The 21233-nt window shown below is 33.9% G+C and overlaps 1 protein-coding gene across 13 annotated transcripts in view; it reads left to right on the forward strand.

Moving 5' to 3' along the window:
• The window catches only part of LOC129944690 (serine/threonine-protein kinase tousled-like 1-B), a 251720-nt gene that overhangs the window by 194048 nt on the left and 36439 nt on the right, over positions 1 to 21233 (forward strand). For 2 of the 13 annotated variants that reach the window (XM_056054307.1, XM_056054309.1), the window contains one exon: positions 18656 to 18762. The exons of the other annotated variants lie outside the window; for them this stretch is intronic. In XM_056054307.1, the coding sequence (XP_055910282.1) occupies positions 18748 to 18762 (15 nt within the window). In that variant the 5' untranslated portion in view covers positions 18656 to 18747. The remainder of the gene's footprint in view (positions 1 to 18655; positions 18763 to 21233) is intronic. 13 annotated transcript variants of the gene reach the window in all.

Raw genomic sequence — 21233 nt, forward strand, 5'->3', positions numbered from 1 at the left:
AGAAAACATCTGGAAATTGAGATTCTATAAAAATAGTTAATTTAACAATTGCAGCTTTGACATAAAATAAAAACTTCAAGAAGGGGGTTTGTTCGTAGACTACTAAATAAACGTTTGGTATTGAAGCGAGCTTGAAGCTCGTCTCAATTCTTTAAATAACTTCATCGAGTTGAAATGAGCTTGATTTGATTCCGGTCGGGGATCGGAATCGATTCAAAATTTGTGTATAAAAAATTGTGTGGAGGAGTTATTTTTACAGATAATGCATTATTGTCTATTTATTTGCATGTTTTTGTACAAAAATATAGTTTTGTTTTAATCAAATTAAAAAAAAAATGCACATGGAGTAGGAACTATTCAGTTTTTCATTGTTTAAAACGAAACTAATTATCTCACTTGCACTTCAAAAAAAAAAACTAAATAACAGTAACAGATTTTTATCATGCACATGGAGTAGGAACTATTCAGTTTTTCATTAGTTAAAACGAAACTAATTATCTCACTTGCACGTCAAACAAAACTAAATAACAGTAACAGATTTTTACCTCAATGGAAAACAAATGATTCCAAATGCACAACTACTCAACGAACACTGCCATCGAGATACGAATGCAATATCAATCGTACCAACATTTGAGAACGAAATCACATAAGATCCATTCGAGACTCGTTTAAAGTAAAATTCTACTTTAAAGCACTATTCACATGATCACGACCAAAGACTAACGAATGAACGAATATTCGTTGATTTTGACATTTCTTTCACATAATAGTTTTCTACTTCAAAGCGAATAAAGTTTGACAAGGAGCCACAGCCAAACACCATTCACCACCGAAACCAAAACAAGAATGATTTATTTAGGTTAAGTACGCGCGTTTATTTTATTCGTTGCGAATGTGGATAATGTGGAACGCGAATAAAGTTTGACAGTTTTCGTGACGAATAAATTTGTTTTCTTAAATGTATTAATATATGATCCTGAAAAGTAAAAATATGTATCATAAATCAAATAGAAACTATATTGCTATCGTTTTGTTAAGAATTTGTGTGGAAATATGTCTTCAAACGTAAACTCACATTTTGTAATTCATTCGTCGTTCGTTGGTCGCGCTCATGTGAATACGACTTATTTTGATTTTTGATTTTGTTATTCGTGTAAAATCCTACTATACTATGGATAGACTTTCCAACAAAACACGAGTAATATTAATCGAACAGATTTTTTGAATCAAAAACTGACAATCAAAATGACGTTTGGAAAATAGAGTCCCTTGCGTATCTTGCACATGAGCTACAAACTGCGAACTGTGGATGTTCGCATATTTTGACTTTTCTTTCACATGAGCTTTGTTTCTATTCGCAGACAGCGACGAACTGTCAAACAAAATAAGAGATATATATATTATTTTGAGGTTAAGTTGAGCGCGAACAATTTATTCGTTGCAGTGTGGATTGTATGTGGAACGCGAATAGAGTTTGACAGTTCGTAGCAACCACATTGCAATTCGTTGCTAACAAATTGTTTTTACAAAATTGTCTTGTTTTAGAGAAGAAAACGCAAATTTTATTATCCTAACATAAGTGTCAATTGGTTTCTTATAATTTAATTGTGTTTTTGTTTGAAATTGACTTTTTGAAATGTGTAAAATCACGTTTGTTCGTCCATTCGTTCATTCGTTGTTCGCTCTCATGTGCAAGGCTCTTTAGTCCCCTATTACACGTTGACTTACGACTCACTTTTGACTTTCGTTATAAATTTGCATTCGGTGAGGCAAGCGCTATTACACATTCATTCGTGCCCCATGCCTCAAATTTGACAATTATTGTTTGTTTTGTTTTGAATGCTCCTTCTCGTTGGCTTTAATTTTTGCTCTCCTTCTCGTTTTGAATGAAATACAATGTTGTTGATCCCAGCAATAAGAAAAATGAAAAAGAACAGCATTAAACGAATATGAGAAAAAAGAAACGTCAAATTGAGTCTACTAAAAATTTTCCCGAGATTCAGCGGAAATTTTTGTTTGCATCTCATTTTCTCACATTTGCTTTCTTTTTCGCACTCATGTAAGTCGTAAGTCGTGAGGCATCGTGTAATAGCAGAATTAGAGGGTGTTTATAATTTCGTTATTTTGTATTCAAAGAATTATGATAAAATAGAAAAATTGTTGCCCTTAATCTACTTTTGAATCTACTTTTCTACTGAAAATTTTAGTTAGTTCTTAAATTAGGGGCCTAGAAATGATACAGATGACGCCACTGCTTCTGATGTTTCATCACTGACAGTCATGTGAATCCAGTTATGAATCACACATTTGACATTTTGAGTCATTTATTTTTGTACTTTGACGTAGTTAAAGGGTGTTTTTGTGTGAAGCTAACTTTTTGCATTGACATCACTTTACTAAAGTGTAAGAGATTTGACAACTAACAGATGAGAATTTCTTTTTTTTTTAAAATTAGTTTCATTTTTGTCATTTTACTACGAGTACCTCAGTTACAGAAGTCAATGATTGATAGATGGAAAACTAAATAAATAAATAAATTTGGTGACGCAACAGTCCGTTGAGAACTAGGACCTAGTGACTTACAACTCTCAACCATTCCTGTGTGCGAGTATTGTTGTCAGGAAGGGACCTACATTTTTAAGCCGAATCCGAACGGCAAATTTGAGAAAGCACTATTCATGACAAGAATTACTCTTGGAGAATCTATCAATCCCTCGCAAGAGGCAGTACCCGTGGAAAATCTTTAGGTGGCATAGGCAGGGATCGAATCCAAGACCTCTGACATGACAGTCCAACGCACTAACCATCATGTCACGGAGATGGAAAACTGTTTGTCAATATATTCGCGCTTTGTTGCCAAAGCTCAGTCCCAGCATTTATGAGCAGTAGATTATATGTTTCTTGAATATGATTACAAAAAGTTGAAGTATATATTTTAATTCTTAAGTAACTTTTCATTATTGTGACGTCAACCTAAAAATTAATCATCTTTCTGTGATTATTTTAGGAAATATTTAAGAAAAAACTGCATTTTTATAGTTTATGAGTCAACGTTGCATCATAATCAAAGAATGAATTATTGCATGAGTAACAAAATCTAAAGAATCCTCACAAAAAAAAAAGTATCTTAATTTGAAGTTCATTGTGAATAAATATATAATTCGTCACCTTTTTAATGTGGTGATCGAATAAATAAGACATTTCAATTTGTTATTAGTCATTTTGTTGTAATTTTGTAATATTTTCAATCAAAAAAAAACTTATTGTTGAAGAAAATTCTTTGCGCAAATCATTTATTCTGAAGTTTCTAGATACTGAGTAGACTTTTTTTCTCCTGTGTTCTTTATCGTCGTTTGTTCTTCAATTTGCGCAAAAGAAAAAAATTACAAAAAAAAAAAAAACAAAATGGAATAAGAGCAGAAAGAACACAATCACTAAAGCTATCAAAGGGTATATAACTCTTCCCTTTTAGATGGTTATAGGAGCAGGATGTATCTATAGAAAAATAGGCGCGAGCGTTCTAGATAATTTCAAGAGACAAAGTAACACTATACCTGGCTACATAATAAAGAAGAAGATGCAACAACAACAACAACAAAGAAAAAAGACGAAACATTGAGAAGATGAATATGTAGGTAGGTGTTCCGCATGTATACATAGTACAGAGGTTCCAAGGTACCTACTATCAATCCAGGTGCAATGCATATATATGTATGTATGTACAGTCGTTGTCGGTAGGTAAACAAGGGAGGAGGATATCTGGTTGAATGCACGAATTTCAGCAAGAACAACCAGAACAACAACAACATCAACGCAATATAACGACACGAACGAAGAGCATCATAGGAGCTGCATTAAACAACCTTGTGCCCAGGTGAGAGATGTATGCGTTTTGCTATTGCTCCTGCACCAGGAGGCACGCAGGCAGGCAGGCAGGAACGCAGGCACTGGCACACACATTCGATGAATTATGATAACAAAATATGTGTATTCTGTGTTCGACTCTGCACTTAGCATCCTAAGTCGGGGAATAAAGCTCGTTTCGCATGGAAGCAAGTTGGGTAGGGGCAAATCGAAATAGGACTACCTATATAGTGTTGATGCACAGTGCAGGGCAATAGCAACAGCAACACCAGTACCGGAAGAAGTGCACGCAGCAATAAGAGAAGACCTCGCTCGGCTAAAATATCTATAGATACTTAGTAAATACATTCCATAGATACATGCAATATAAATATATATGTATGTATGTAGGTATATGTATATAAAACATCCCACGGAAGCTTTTTAGCTATGCTAACTTTTGTAATAGCTACAAAAAAGGGGGCCTTCATAGGGATGAAGATGCGGGACAGAACCGTATTGCTGCATTTTGTGGATACCTAGTTTGTATTTTTTTTTACTTTTTTTTTGTGTTTTATTCACAGTCCTGGGCGCTTGGTCTGCCCTCTCTCTGTCATTCTTGTCTCTCAAGCATTTCAATGTAGGGACTGTATAGTTATGTAGGTATGTTTGTGTGTTTATTTTGGTACTGAATACTTCATTTTTATACATACCTATGTACATATGAGTTTTGAGTTGAGCAGAAGGGGGAGGGGGAGGAGAAAAAGGACAGAGGGGGCTCTGTCATACCACCTAAAATAGCAACATCACAAACAACAACATCAACGACAACAGATTGTGGAAAAATTAATTGTATCTATGTGCGCCACATGATGCAATGAAGGAAGGTACCTACACCTATACCTATACTCATACCCATGCCCAGAGCTTCACTACACTTCAACTATACCTATATATACAAAATGAAAGGACAAGAGAGGGTATATTCAGGACGGTAGCGGCGGCAAAACGCACACATACTTATAAATCACCAGCAGAAGCAGCAGCACAGCGGCAGGAAAAAAAAATCAAGATGGGAAAATTTTCGCTCGCTCTGTTGCCAAGTTCCAATATTTCTTCTTTTTTTAATTTGATTTTGTTGGTTGCTTTGTGTATTCTTTTTTCTTTTGAAATTTATGCGTGTGCTTGGAATTTTATTAAAATCCTTTTTTGGTAATGATTACCGTCAGCTGTAAAAAAAAAAAAAACGAGATAATAACGACACAAAAGGGGAGAACGATGATACTGTCGTTGACGACGACGCTGACGCAGTAGAAACGAGTTAAAATGCATGCCTTTGCCTTACCTACCAAACATAACTGGTTGCAATATAAGATTAAATTTAAACGTTTTCAAATCTTCCTTTGAACACAAGACAAAAAAATCCTTTGTTTGGTCTAATGGTGATTATTTTTACCATAAATTTGTTTGATTATAAGTCGTTGTTGAACTTTCCAAGTTGTTTGGAAGTGAAATACATAGGTATGTAGTTTGATTTAAAGACTGAGCCTTAAATATGCATTTTTGTTGCCTTACTTTGTAAAATTCTTATACACTTTCTTAAAGTACAACAACAAGGATATTGAAAACCCCGACATAAAAAAAACTTCAAATTCACTTCGAAAAACTAGCCCAACAAGTCTTAAGTATTCAACTACTTTCCTGATCAATCTTTTGTAGATTCCTCTTGATAGACCCTTGTGGGACTCATTTCGACTAGAGTTTGTTTTTCAGCCAAGGGTCAGAAAGCTTGGGTCTTACCGAAGTCTTTTTAAAGTGATTTTTTGAAACTTTTATATAGCGAGCGACGGTATAGCGCTTTACTGATTTCTGTGAACTTATCGTCATCAATCTACCCAATTTTTTAGGGGTGGATTCAATGATTTCCAGTAATTGAACTTGAATTTCTTCTAAGTTGTTAGGTAGTTATCGTTTAACATACTGCACGTGCAAGTCACGTTTTTCATGTTTCTGTTGAAATAAAAGTTGTTTGTTGAATCTGATACAGCAGCGTTCGTTTTGCGAAAATATCTACTTTCAAAGGGTTTTTAAATAAGCATTTGTCGATAGCGTGAAGAAATATATATGCAGTTTGTATGGAACATCGCTGAAATGATGTTTTCACGGGCAATTTGACTAAAATGTGACATTGAAAATACTTAACCTTTAGTAATTTATCAGGTTTAATACTTGGATGAGTTGCTAAATTATATCAACTTCCAACTTTGATTTTGCATTTCAAAGGATGCCTCCTTCTCAAACGTGTGCCCATGTCGTGGAGACAGGTCAAAGGAGTTTTTATCCCGAAAGTGGGTAGACGAGGTCACGAATCCGCGAAGGGTTTTAGACCAATAAGCTTAACATCTTTTGTGCTTAAAACCTTGGAGCGCATTCTTGATTACCATATTAGAGAAATCCTAGTTGGACGGCCTCTTGAAAGGTCTCTTAAGGGCAAATCTACGGCGACTGCCCTCCATGAGGTAGTGCGTACTGTAGAACAAACAATCCATTATAAGGAATTTACTCTTGCCACCTTCCTAGAAGACATAGAAGGTGCTTTTAACAACGTCCTTACCGAATCTATAGAAGAATCGGTGTAGAAGACTTCATTTGAGAATGGATTATTTCCATGCTCAGTGGAAGGAAGATTCTAGCCACTCTAGGCAATACAAGGGAAACACCCCAGGATGGTGTCATTTCGCCTCTTCTATGGCTTCTGGTCATGGATACAATTCTCGTTAAATTAGAGAGATGTGGAGTAAAGGCGGTAGCCTATGCGGATGATTTGGTGCTATTGGTTCCAGGAAAGTACACCTCTGTGATTAGTGAAATCACGGAGTCAGCTTTGACGAAAGTTAGCAGCTGGGCCTAGAGCTGTGGACTACGAGTTAACCAAAGTAAAACTGAACTGTTGCTCTTTACCACCAAAACTAAAGTACCGCCCTTCATGCTACCTCGACTTAACGGTCAAATCCTATCATTGTCTTCCAGTGCAAAATATTTGGGAGTTATACTCGACCCTAAACTGAACTGGAAACTAAATATTGAAGTACGGGTTAAGAAGGCCTGTGTTGCCTTCTACGCCTGCAGCAAAACTTTCGACACAAAGTGGGGACTTCAGTCGAAGATGATTTTATGGACGTACACAGCCGTAGTACGTCCGCTCTTTGCAAAGCCTATAATATTGATAAACTAAAGAAGGTTGAGAGAACAGCTTGTGTGGGCACCACAGGGGCCATGCGTACTTGCCCAACGGACGCCTTAAACGTTATTTTGGATCTTTTTATTAAATACATAGTTTCTTGAAGCGCTATTAGGCTGAAGGAATCAAATAGCTGTTTGTCAAAACCTTATGGTCACAGCAACACAACGAAATTGATTCTCTCAGATATTATATCGGTGGACACTGACTACTGCACTCCTACTTTAAGCCTTAGTTAGGGTTTTAAGGTTATTTTCCCATCGAGAGAAGATTGGGAGGATGACATCGTGTCGACACAACCATCTTTACTGACGTCTCAAAGATGGAGTTCGGAGTTGGTTTTGGGATCTTTTCTGAGTCCCTAAATGTAGCTAAATCCTTTAGGCTTCCTAACTTTGCTAGGGTTTTTCCGGCTGAACTGCTGGCAATAAGGGAGACATGTAAGATACTTGAACAAATCCCAAACCAAAACCGAAATGCGGCTATCTTTACAGACAGTCAGGCAGCTGTCAAAGCCATTAACTCGGCCACACCCTCATCTAAATTGGTCCAGCAATGTCGCGATGAGCTTGCGAGCCTGAATATTAACCTCGGTGTCACCCTGATCTGGGTTCGGGCCATAGTGGTATCGTGGGAAATGAACAAGACAAGGATCGGCCCTTAATAGCTCACTTGCGGAAATGGTTAACATTCCCCTTGGTGCTACGAAGGGTAAAATCTTTTCTATCTACCAAACTGAATCAAATCGGAGGTGGAGCAATTTACCCAACTGCATTATATTGGCCCACCTATAAAAAAGGGTGATTTTTTTGAGGTTAGGATTTTCATGCATTTGTATTTGACAGATCACGCCGGATTTCAGACATGGTGTCAAAGAGAAAGATGCTCAGTATGCTTTGACATTTCATCATGAATAGATATACTAACGAGCAACGCTTGCAAATCATTGAATTTTATTACCAAAATCAGTGTTCGGTTCGAAATGTGCTTCGCGCTTTACGTCCGATTTATGGTCTACATAATCGACCAAGTGAGCAAACAATTAATGCGATTGTGACCAAGTTTCGCACTCAGTTTACTTTATTGGACATTAAACCAACCACACGAATGCGTACAATGCGTACAGAAGAGAATATTGCGTCTGTTTCTGAGAGTGTTGCTGAAGACCGTGAAATGTCGATTCGTCGCCGTTCGCAGCAATTGGGTTTGTGTTATTCGACCACATGGAAGATTTTACGCAAAGATCTTGGTGTAAAACCGTATAAAATACAGCTCGTGCAAGAACTGAAGCCGAATGATCTGCCACAACGTCGAATTTTCAGTGAATGGGCCCTAGAAAAGTTGGCAGAAAATCCGCTTTTTTATCGACAAATTTTGTTCAGCAATGAGGCTCATTTCTGGTTGAATGGCTACGTAAATAAGCAAAATTGCCGCATTTGGAGTGAAGAGCAACCAGAAGCCGTTCAAGAACTGCCCATGCATCCCGAAAAATGCACTGTTTGGTGTGGTTTGTACGCTGGTGGAATCATTGGACCGTATTTTTTCAAAGATGCTGTTGGACGCAACGTTACGGTGAATGGCGATCGCTATCGTTCAATGCTAACAAACTTTTTGTTGCCAAAAATGGAAGAACTGAACTTGGTTGACATGTGGTTTCAACAAGATGGCGCTACATGCCACACAGCTCGCGATTCTATGGCCATTTTGAGGGAAAACTTCGGAGAACAATTCATCTCAAGGAATGGACCGGTAAGTTGGCCACCAAGATCATGCGATTTGACGCCCTTAGACTATTTTTTGTGGGGCTACGTCAAGGCTAAAGTCTACACAAATAAGCCAGCAACTATTCCAGCTTTGGAAGACAACATTTCCGAAGAAATTCGGGCTATTCCGGCCGAAATGCTCGAAAAAGTTAACCAAAATTGGACTTTCCGAATGGACCACCTAAGACGCAGCCGCGGTCAACATTTAAATGAAATTATCTTCAAAAAGTAAATGTCATGGACCAATCTAACGTTTCAAATAAAGAATCGATGAGATTTTGCAAATTTTATGCGTTTTTTTTTTAAAAAAGTTCTCAAGCTCTTAAAAAATCACCGTTTAAAACCCGTACAAACGATCTTCTATGCAGGCCAAGGCAAGACATAGCCAGGATTGCTTCGGTTTGTCTCGGACATTGGCCTATAGAAGTTCATGCAGAGAAGTTGGGTATCTCTTACAACACCTTTTGCCGTAGTTGTAGTGACCTCTGCAAATGTCCTGCTTTGGCAAACACTAGAATGAAATACTTTGGAAAAGCATTCTTTCACGAACTTGATGAGTTATCTGAGACAAAGATTAGAGATCTAATCTTTTTTATCGATGCGACAAAATGGCTCTACATAATCGCTATAAAGCTTCTCTATAAATCTTTCCCTTTCTATCACAGGTCAAACGAGTTTTTGTTATCAAAACGGCGCACTACAAGGCTAATTGGATCTCAGGCTAGGTTGCCTTGAGATCGCCATTTCTACTTACCCACCTTCCTTGATTTTGCATAAGAAATTCAAAACTAAAATACATAGACAAGCCCTTTTGTCAACCCTTGACCCGATCTGTAATCTCTGCAAACCAAAATGGGAATTTTTTTCTTATAATAAAAAAGTGGGTATACGCCCAGGTGTACTTTTTCTTTTTTTTTTTGTTATTCACCACTTTTTGAAGGAACTTCTGCACATTTTTGCTAGACATTTATTATTTTCCATTATTCATAACTGTACTTGGAATAATTTCTAAAAAATAACGGTAAAATTACAAGATATTTTCCCAAATTTTATTTTGAATGCTTAAAAAACTTATAAATTGAAAATTGGACTCATTTGGAAATCGATATGCAAATTGGGAATGTAACGAACATTTTATGCGATTATTGGATACATAAGGCCATAACAATGTATAATGTCCTTGGCTTCACACCTTATTAGGGAAGTTTCTTAATGACTTAACATTAAATTTTTAACATTTAATAAGTTTTGTGCTCAAAAGAAAATTAATTTCAAACAATTTTTAATTGGAAAATGTATTTTTTGGTAGAATTTTTGGTCTTAGAGTTTGAGAGTTTCCATTGGTCGATAAATAAAAATTAACTAAATTCCTTGATTTGTATGCTGAGAGAAATGTTTTAGTAAAAGAATTTACATGACCATCGATTTGGCAAATTGTAAAAGAAAAATGTTTATAAATCCCTTTTGACATCTTAGAAATAGTCCAATTGCTTAATTGCTACCAGAAGATGTATCTAATCAATTGATGTTCTCTCGAAAATTCTCATACCTTCCGATCAAATCATCTCGTAGTCGGAATTTACGAACAACGAGCATGAAAATTGATTATCCTAAATGAGAGCGGTCTCTCAAAGTTCGCCAATCACAAATACATGATGATGGCGGTGCTATTACGAACGAGGCAGGACGAGATATAATGTATAGTATGTATGTGTGTAGATAATAGATATGCGACTCTTGGCTGTGTATATCCTAGAAATTTGCTTTCAATTGTCTGCCTGATTAATACCACTTAAAACGTGTGTATTTGTGGATAATACTATTTTATCAAGTTTTTGGGGACTTATGCAATAAACCCTTCTCTCTCTCTATCTATACTTTATACGAATATAGATATATATTCTCACCAACCTTTATGCCTATTGTTTTGTATATCTATCTATCTATCTGTGACACACGACACAGGACGAACTTAGTTACATATAGATATAAAGTATACATCTAGAGGTGGTGTTGTACACTTTATGGTTCCATTTGGTTGGGTTGTTATGGGTAACTTTGTATGATGATGATGTTCCTACATACATTCTCTACTATACTGTAGATACATATGGGAGCTCTGATGATGGCGCTTCTGCTGCTGTCGTCTTCGTCCTTTGCACTTCACTATAATATGTTGTATAAGTATAAAATAATATAGATATAGATATAGATATATGAATATGTGTGTTTGCGGCATTGATACACATATGCTTTTCGTTGGAAAATCGAATCCCGGGAAAGAGTAGTCGGCCAGAAGTGTGTTTGTTGTTTCAGCCATATTTAAATAAGTTGGAGCTCCGGCCGGATGGCTTTATATTGGTTTATCTTTCATTTGAACATTGAAATTCAGATATTGATTTGCCATTTATGCCCCATAGGGAGAAGGAGTCGCACGAGTTATAGCTTTGGGAGCAGCAATATAACAACAGCACCAGCAGCAGAAGCAGCAGCAGCTGAGTTAAGTTGAATTGAGTTGAGTTGAGTTGAGTTTAGGGTGGAGGTAAGAGGAGTGAGACAGGGTTGGATATGTTTTTGGGTCGCTCACTCTGTTTTGGTTTGGTGGTGATGATGATTCAGAATATACAGAAACTGAGCTAAAAAAAAAGAAGAAATATATCGTATACACACACTTATACACAGCAACACACTCATACAAATTTCAGATACGAGAAATCCTTAAGCGAGCTCTCCTTTGAAATCTTATTAATATTCTATGTCTCCAACGCAAACATTACCCGCCCAAGTGGTTGTGGGAGATTCAAGGATTTAGGTAACTGACTGCTTGAAGAAGAAGAACAAGAAGAATTTGAGGAGACTTAAAGGGCCGCTATATGCTGCGGGGATGCCTATACTTTATACCTATGTAGGTTGTTGGTTAACATGGTTAGGTTAGGTACATTGTTTCGTTTCAATTAATTGAACCACCTACCTTCCCATACTAGGATGCTTGATGGTGGATTTGCCATCATAGGGTATAGAGAGTATAGTGGCCTCCATCATAGTTGTAAATAACATCATGGAACCACTTTTCTCTCGGCTACCGAGTAGGGAGTACCAAGTGCCTAGTAGCGAGTACGAGAACAGAATATAAAACCGCCCCATCCCTTTTATCATCATCAACAATCCGGATCCAGGGTTGAAGCTCATTTTTATACCACTTAGATGATTGAGCTTAGTTTCTGCTATTCTGAGTTGGTATGTGCTTCATCAAATCCGTTGGATAACTATATGGTTATACGTAAGCTTAAGCGTAACATAAGCAAGGATATGGGTATGAGATTGTGAGATGTGTGAGATGTGAAATGTGTTGTGTGTGCATGCGGACCCGGACACATCACGAATGCTCGCTGTTTCCTCGACATTTTGTATGTGATATCCCCAATACGTTTTATCCTTTGTGCATATTTGTTCTGTTTCGTCCGTCCTCTTTCATCCTTGACACCGCGCTCATGCCATCATCGTTCGTATCGCAGTGCCGCAACTTTAACTGCGACGACGACGACGATGTTGACGACTGATGAGGGGGATGGGAACCGAAGGTGGTGGTGGTCTTCTATCTCTGTATTGGTGGTGAGTTCAAAAGGGAGGGAGTTAGAGGGGATGAGGGTAGCGGTAGGAGGTGGGGGAGATTTTGCTTTTGTCGGTAAAGTGATGGTGGTGGATTTTATTAGATTTTTCCCAGATATATCTACGTTGTTGTATAGTATATTCGTGAAAATTTTCGGAAACATTCGGTTAAAGAGGATATTTGTTGCGAAGGACATTGCAAAAGGTTGAAAATTTTCGTTTCGTTTCGTTTCATCTATATCTATCTACCTACCTACATACATATATTTATATATGTACATAATATATTCCTATGTACATACTTATATTAATATATGTATGTAGCTATACATTGAGTACTCGTTTTTTAATACATTATGTACAAGGACGAAAATGAACATTTTATTTTTGTTCTTTTGTCGCGTGGGTGGGTGGGAGTGATGGGTGATGGGTATTGTGTGCGCTTTTCAAGTAGTATAAGTATAGGTAGGTAGGTAGGTAGGTAGAGATGTACAACGCCGCGAGAGTTCTATTTTATCGGTTTAAAAGAAAATACATATTAAATTTGGGTGTGGCTGGATGAAAAGTATGGTTTAAAGTAACACAACAAAAAAAAAGACTTAAAAGAAAAGGTGCAAATACATGAAAGAATTTATCTTGAAAAAAAATCACAATGATTTCTTCCTTTATATACATATTTACACCTGGGAACGAAGTTATATGTAGATATGTGTCCTGAATCTTTATTTCGCTGCTTATCTCATGAAATGAGTGTACTTTTTGTTTCGAAAGATTTGTAAAAAGTTCATTTATACTTCTTTCATTTCGTGGCGGAAATATGTACACTATATTTCCTTGTGCTGGCAGCACCTATTTCAACACTTACAAAGGTATCAACTTCCAAGGACTTCTTTTTCTTTTAACTTTTCCGACTTGTCCAATATCGATTACTAGATATGAAAATTACAGCTTCAGAAGATTCCTTGAGCTCCCAAAGATTTACACACTAATCGGTATTAATTACGAGAGTCAGAAAAGATGTGTCAGTAGAGGTCAGTTTGATCTTAAAGTCAGTGCCAAAACACAATTTACACTCATTATTTGTATGCATAACAAAAGTCATAAGGTCCATATTGAAGTCAGATTAGGCCTCTAAATTTCATTGTTTTACTTCATGTTTCTGAACAAAAAAATTTAAAAACTTTAACTGACTTTTACAAAATTTATATAATACTAAAGTAAATTCTTTAAAGAAATTGAAAAATCCATGATGAGGTCTAATTTTTATTAAACCGCCCTTCAAATTTTAATTAAATTTGGAAAATCCATATGAAATACGTGACGTTTTGAAATTCCACCCTGTAACATTAGTGGTATCGACTTCAAATTGGATTTTTTAGAAAGATTTGAAAAACACAAACAATTAAATTACGAGGATTTTAAATTCCAACCTGTTATAAAAGTGACCCCAAATTTTGATTAGGTAAAAAAGTTTTGTTAAAAACTTTAAACTTGTAGCTTGTTACGTTGAAGACACAAACTTTAAATTTTATGTTTCGAATTTACCATAATTGAAGGTTAATAAAGTTTTAGGTATTAAGACTCGAAACAAGTTAAAAGTGTAGAGCTTGTAAAGTTATAAGAACAGACTCCGAGCCTGAATTTTAGAAGCATTTAATGTTACGTTAATGACATTGACTTCCAATTACTCTATTAGACTCAGTATACCATTTAAAACTCAATTTAATTTGCATACAAGTTTTAAAATTCCAAACTGTTAAGAAAGTGACGTAGACTTAAGATTTTGTATGAGACTTCAAGTCAATTTATCAATTCAAATAAAATTTTACGGTCAAACCTAAAAGAAGATACAAAAATTAAGCTTTGAGTTATGTGCAAAATTCTATAAAGATGCTGGGATGCCACCCACACTGATAACTTCCCATCCCGTCTGTCGATTTGTCTTGCTTAAAAGTTTGTCTATATGTACTCGTATCAATATTTACCAAATTTTTGAAAGGATATTTGAGTCGAAAATCAATTTTTGCCAACTTTTGTTAATTTTTTTTTAGGTTTTTAATTTTTTGTACAAAAACTATCAATTTGATTTTTTTCAAAATCTTACTGAATGTTGACAACAATATTTTTTGAAAGATAAAGGCAGTTTAAATCCAATATTTCAAAGTTTTGAAAAGATATTTTATTCGAAAATCAATTTTTACCAACTTTTGTTAATTTTTTTTTAGGTTTTCAATTTTTTGTACAAAAACTGTCAGTTTGATTTTTTTCAAAATTTTACTGAATGTTGACAACAATATTTTTTGAAAGATAAAATTTGTTTGAAGCCAATATTTCAAATTTTTGAAAAGATATTTGAGTCGAAAATCAATTTTTACCAACTTTTGTTAATTTTTTTTCGGTTTTTAATTTTTTGTAAAAAAAACTGTCAATTCGATTTTTTCAAAATTTTATGGAATATTGAAAACAATATTTGTTATAAGATAAAATTAGTTAGAAGCTAGTATCTAAAATTTTTGAAAAGATATTTGAGTCGAAAATCAATTTTTACCAACTTTTGTTAATTTTTTTTCGGTTTTTAATTTTTTGTAAAAAAACCTGTCAATTCGATTTTTTCAAAATTTTACTGAATGTTGACAACAATATTTTTTGAAAGATAAAAGTAAGTTAAAGACAATATCTCAAAGTTTGGAAAAAAAAATTTTAGTCGAAAATCAATTTTTACCAACTTTTATTAATTTTTTTTAGGTTTTTATTTTTTGTAAAAAATCTGTCCATTCGATTTTTCTAAAAATGTGTTCTAATGTTAAAAAGAATATTTCTTATAAGTTAAAATTAGTTATAAGCTATTATCTCAAATTTTTGAAAAGATATTTAAGTCGAAAATCAATTTTTACCAACTTTTAATATTTTTTTTTTTAGGTTTTTATTTTTTATAAAAAAAACTGTCAATTCGATTTTTATCAAAATTTTATCAGATGTCAAAGACTTTATTCTTCGCTGCACAAAATTGTTTTGGAGATGAAATCATATTTTAGTCGTAAAATTTTGGAGGTGACAATTTTTTTTTTCAGTTTTATTGATTTATAAAAAAAAAACGTTGTATTGATTTTTTTCAAAAAATATACCTGTTTGGTATCACGTTACAATATATTATATAAAATTTAATTCAAGTCTCTAGCGATTTTGGTTCGTAAGATATTTAGGGTTAACCAAAATGTTCACCTTTTTTTCAAACTGCTATGGTAAAAAAACCATCCACGCAATTTTCTTGAGAGCCCTTTCTGCATCTTTTTGCTTTATTATCTGTATAACAAAATTTATTTGAAATCGATATCTCTTCTGGTTCTTGAGCTATGGAGAACGAAAAAAACGTCACGAACGTACGGACTTAGGAACGTACGTACACCCGCAAGCTCAGACATCTTTCTTTGAAACGTCGAGAAATGTCAAAATTTCCAATTTGACAAATCGGACCCATTACAATAACTTCCTATGAGAAGTTAAAAATATAACTTGACACTTCCTTCCAAATTCTCAATCAAATATAAAGTTTGCAAAATAAGACTCACGAAATACGAACAAAAATCCAAACTTACGTTACGTTAATGACATCGATTTTTAAATAGAGATATGTATGTGTGTATATAATTTCGTGCATCGCATACATTTCTAGTTGGAATAAATGATTTTTCAGGTGACAAAAAATAACTTAAGTGTATAAAAAATATGACGATTTTGAATTTAAACATGTTACGTTAATGACACATAATATAACTTTGTTCGCTTTCGCAAATACATTCTTTACGTAAATGTTTATGTTACGAATGTAACACTTTTTTTTACAGAAATAAGGAACAACAAAATCGATTGATATGTATACATGTGCCTCAAAAATGCAGGTCCTATTTAAATATTCTAAGAAAACCATGACAGTAAATACCACCGCTCCCTTAATTTTTCTATTAAATGTCAAACTTTCCCGTTTAGAATTCCAGGAAAACAAATAAACTAACAGAATTTCAAACTTTTACAAAATTTCACCTGTTTTTAGTGAAACAAGGAATACAAATTCTGAGAACGAACGAATGTAGGCAGTCATCTTGTTTTTATTTTTACTTGCCACAAAAATTCTTACATACAAAATATAAGTTCGCGTCGTCATCATCGGTCTTTGGTCGTTGTTTGTTGAGGATGTCAAATTAAGGTTAAATAAAAATCTCCCTTAACCCCGTGTATGGTGGAGAGAGAGATAGAAAATTTAATAATTATTATTTTCATTCCTTCCCGTTTGGTTATCGATCGTTCTCGTGTTGTTCACTTCTTCACGTGTAACTTGTCAAGTTGATACATAAATGCATTTTGCCAACACTTAATTTTTGTTTTTTTTTTCACCATCATCAACCACATTCGATGTCATGTGCCAAACCAATCATATATCCTTTATTTTTGTTGTTGTTGTTGTTGCTGTGCGCGATGTAAGTTCGTCCTTGTTTCTTCCCTCTCGCTTTTTACAGGGGGTTTGTAAGAGTATAAAACAAGTAATTTTCTTCTCTCTTTTTTTTTTTGTTCCTTTTTTGCTATTGTGATGTTCTTTGTTGAGCTTCATGCTATGAGCTACAAGCTACAAGCTACATAATCCATGCAAATTATTCTATGGGGTATAAAAATGAGGTAAAGTTAAGACGAGCAGTAAACGAAGTTGATTTTGTTTATTAATTCGTTTTGTAATGAGTGTGAGTGTGAAAAGGCAAGTTGGAGTTGGTCGTTCGTTTCGTATGATGACGTTTGACTGTCAGTTAGTGTTGCGTTGCGGGCATGTGTGAAAAAAGTGAGAGTGGGGGAAATTGTTGGAAATTTCTTTTCTTTTTCATAAATATTTTCTATGATTGTGTTTATTTTTTACACTATACGGGACTTAGACACTTTGGTTATAAATATAAAATTTTGTATATTTAAGCTTTTTTTTTGTGTCTTATGCTTCTTGTTTTTAGAGATAATGTGGATAGATATATTCAACCGGTAACCACCGTGAGATGCGGTGAAAAAGTTGAGTGAGTTTTGTTGCCACGTCATCATAGATGGAGGCGTCCTAGAGTCAGTTGTCACCATTACTGTCACCTTTATACAAACAAACCCAACCGCGCCCGATTATTCTACAGGGTGGCGCACTGATAATGAGTAGGAGGAGGAGGAGGGCGACGAGGACAAAGAGGATAATCTTTTATTGTGTTCATTCGCCCCGTTCTATGTCATTTCCTTTCCACACACCTTTTTTCTTTCTTCTTTTAACTTTGTTTTGTTTTCTTATATTTTTATGTTTGTTTTTTTTTTCTTGCGCTCATATTTTGTCAGTGATTGGGGATACTGATTTTATGGGAGGGGGGGGGGGGGGGGGGTAGGGTAGGTTTTGAGTTCGAGCCTGGCCTTAAGAACCCTCCTATAGATAGATACATTTCATGCATAACAGTTGCCTTTTTTCTTTTTCTTCTCTTCATAACATCAGTGTCGTGGGGGTTTTGGTTTGAGTTTGGGAATGGGTTGGGGTTGGGTTTGGGGTAGGAGTTTTGGGGTTGAAGGATGGTTGGTGGGCGCTTGTTGTTGTCGTCGTTGTCCTCTACGTTCGAACTGTGGCGCGGCGAAGGTTGGGGTGGTTTGGTGTATGGATATAACTGGTCGTTGATGGTAGTAGTGATGTTGAAAAACTTAAAGGTTCCTGGAAAATTTTGTTATATCGTTCTTTCATTTTTAAAGAGAAGCGTGTAAGATTTTTCTCCTTCAAGGGTTGCTTTTTGTGTGTAGGTACATTCTGTGAAAGAGTTATATTTTCTTTTTTCTGTTTTTTTTTTTTTGTATTTTCTATGCCTTCTCATCTTTTCTTTGGCAAGTTTTGTGGAAAGTTTAAGGGTATACGTATGTATATAGGTTGATGTGCGATGTGCGAGTTGTGTTTGAGCACGGGTTGGTTATTGTTGGGGTTTTTCTAGGGTTGAAATTGCGATGCAATTAATTCAAAAAGCTTTTTTTTTTTTTGTATGTCCTTATGTTCATACCTTTCTTTACTTATATTTTATTCTACATACATAACTTATTCTAGCTGTATATATTATTAACTTTAAGAAGATAGATACAACAACAAATCTAATTAGTTTTTTGTACATACACATACTTATATTTACTCTTCTTTGTTTCTTTTCAGGTAAGATTTGAACTTTCAATTTGATTTGCGTAATTGTGTAAATAAGAAAGAAAAACAAAAACAAAAAAATATACAAAAAAAAATCCCCAGAAATGATTCGATATTATGTAAGTAGAAACTTTTTTGTTCTTATAACCTTTTTATGGTCTCAGGTATGGAGAATAGCTACCTATCTGCCAAACCAAGCTTCCTTCCTACTTAAACTTAGCGTGACATTTTGTATTTTTTTTTAAATTTGGTTGGGGTTGTTATTCTTTAAATAAAACAGAAGTTTTAAGAAGGTATGAGTTTTGAAAGTTTTTAAAAAAAAGCACAGTGGATTTGTTTTTATTTTTAATATATGTATATTTATTTTTAGGGAATCTTTAAGTCTTTGAAAGCTTTAGAATTAAGCAAAAATAATAAATTGTATTTGAGCATTTGGTTTAAGATTATACAAAATGGAAATGGTCTGTTAAATTATTTTAAAATTTGTTCCTTTTTGTTCGAAATCACTTCTTTTGAAACATTTAGAGACTATTTACAACAATTTTACCTTCAGTTGTGTTCATAAAAATAGCAGTGCTCTCTAAATAAAACAAAAAGGCCTTCAAGATCAACGTTTTGATATATTTCATTAAACTTCTAACAACAAACTGAAATATTTTATTCATAACAGACAGTTGAAGTCCATTTCTTATTTTTCTAGAGCCTATGGAAGGGTTCTGTTTTGCTAACTGAACAATTTTTTTGTCAGTTCTTACAGTAGCCATCCTTTTTGGGCCTCACGTTTTCGATTTATTTTGCCATTTTAAGGTGTTACTGACCTTTTTTGCTGAGCAGCCTAGGATGTCTGGAATATTTTGGTAGGTTTTTCCCTCCAAACGCAGTTTTTGAATAAGTTTTCGAATTGCTTCGGTGCAGTGTCTTGACCGTCCCATTGTTTATTTTTGAGCCAATATTTATTAATTGTTTACTAGTTTGTTAAAAATACTTAAAACTTTAAAAAGTAAAATATTTACTTACCGAAAATTAAAAAAAAATTAAATTTTTAAGCCAATTTTTAACAGTTGTTCTTATTACACTTTAACAGAATGAAATAGGGACAAATTCGTTTGTCAAAGAAACTTTGCATGCCCTTAACCTTGCCCCTACCCCAAATTGTATAGTTTTCCCATGCAGGGGGGTTGCAGGGGGTTACATACCTTACCGTAAAAATAAGTTGTTCTTATTTCTCAAAACAATTTAGCATTATTTCATTTTTGTAAAGTGCAATTAGGCCAACTTTTAAATGTTGGAATTATTTCACTTGGCCTTATTTCACGGACAGTAATAAAAAAAAGAGGCTGGGATGCAACCCACACTGATAACTTCCCATCCCGTCTATCGATTTGTATTGCTTAAAAGTTTGTCTATATGTACTCGTATCAATTTTTACCAAAGTTGCGTATTATTTTTTGTAGATTTTATTTTTTATGAAAAAACGGACTGTTGGATTTTTATATAAAAATTAATGAATATCGAAAACAATATTTTCTGTGAAATAAAATAAGTTTGAAGCCAATATTTTTAAGTTTTGAAAAGCTATTTGAGTCGAAAGTAAATTTTTACCAAGTTTTGTAAATTTTTTTTAGATTTTTAATTTTCTATGCAAAAACTGTCAATTCGATTTTTTTCAAAATTTTACTGAATGTTGAAAACAATATTTTTTGAAAGATACAAGTAGTTTAAAGCCAATATCTACAATTTTTGAAAAGATATTTGAGTCGAAAATCAATTTTTACCAACTTTTGTAAAAATTTTTTTAGGTTTTTAATTTTTTGTACAAAAACTGTCAATTCGTTTTTTTTTCAAAATTTGACTGAATGTTGACAACAATATTTTTTGAAAGATAAAAGTAAATTAAAGCCAATATATCAAAGTTTTGAAAAGATATTTGAGTCGAAAATCAATTTTTACCAACTTGTATTAATTTTTTTTTAGGTTTTTATTTTTTGTAAAAAAAACTGTCAATTCGATTTTTCTCAAAATTTGTCCTAATGTTGAAATCAATTATTCGTATAATCAAAAATTAGTTGGATCTATTATCTTAAATGTTTGAAAAGATATTTGAGCCGAAAATCATTTTTTACCAACTTTTGTTAATTTTTTTTCGTTTTTGAATTTTTTGTAAAAAAAACTGTCAATTCGATTTTTTTTTTTAAATTTACTGAATGTTGACAACAATATTTTTTGAAAGATAAAAGTAAATTAAATCCAAGATCTCAAAGTTTTGAAAAGATATTTGAGTCGAAAATCAATTTTTACCAACTTTTATTTATTTTTTGTTTAGGTTTTTATTTTTTGTAAAAAAACTGTCAATTCGATTTTTCTCAACATTTCGCAGGATGTTGACAACAATATTTCTTGTAAAATAAAATAAGTTTGAAGCCTAAATTTCAAGTTTTTGAAAAGATATTTGAATCGATATTCAATTTTTAGCAAGTTTAAGTAATGTTTTTTTTTTAGATTTCTATTTTTTAAAACTGTCAATTCGATTTTTTTTTAAATTTTATCAGATGTCAAAAACATTATTCTTCGTTGCACAAAATTGTTTTAG

The sequence above is a fragment of the Eupeodes corollae genome, chromosome 2, assembly GCF_945859685.1.
Source record: "Eupeodes corollae chromosome 2, idEupCoro1.1, whole genome shotgun sequence".
Classification (NCBI taxonomy): Eukaryota; Metazoa; Arthropoda; class Insecta; order Diptera; family Syrphidae; genus Eupeodes; species Eupeodes corollae.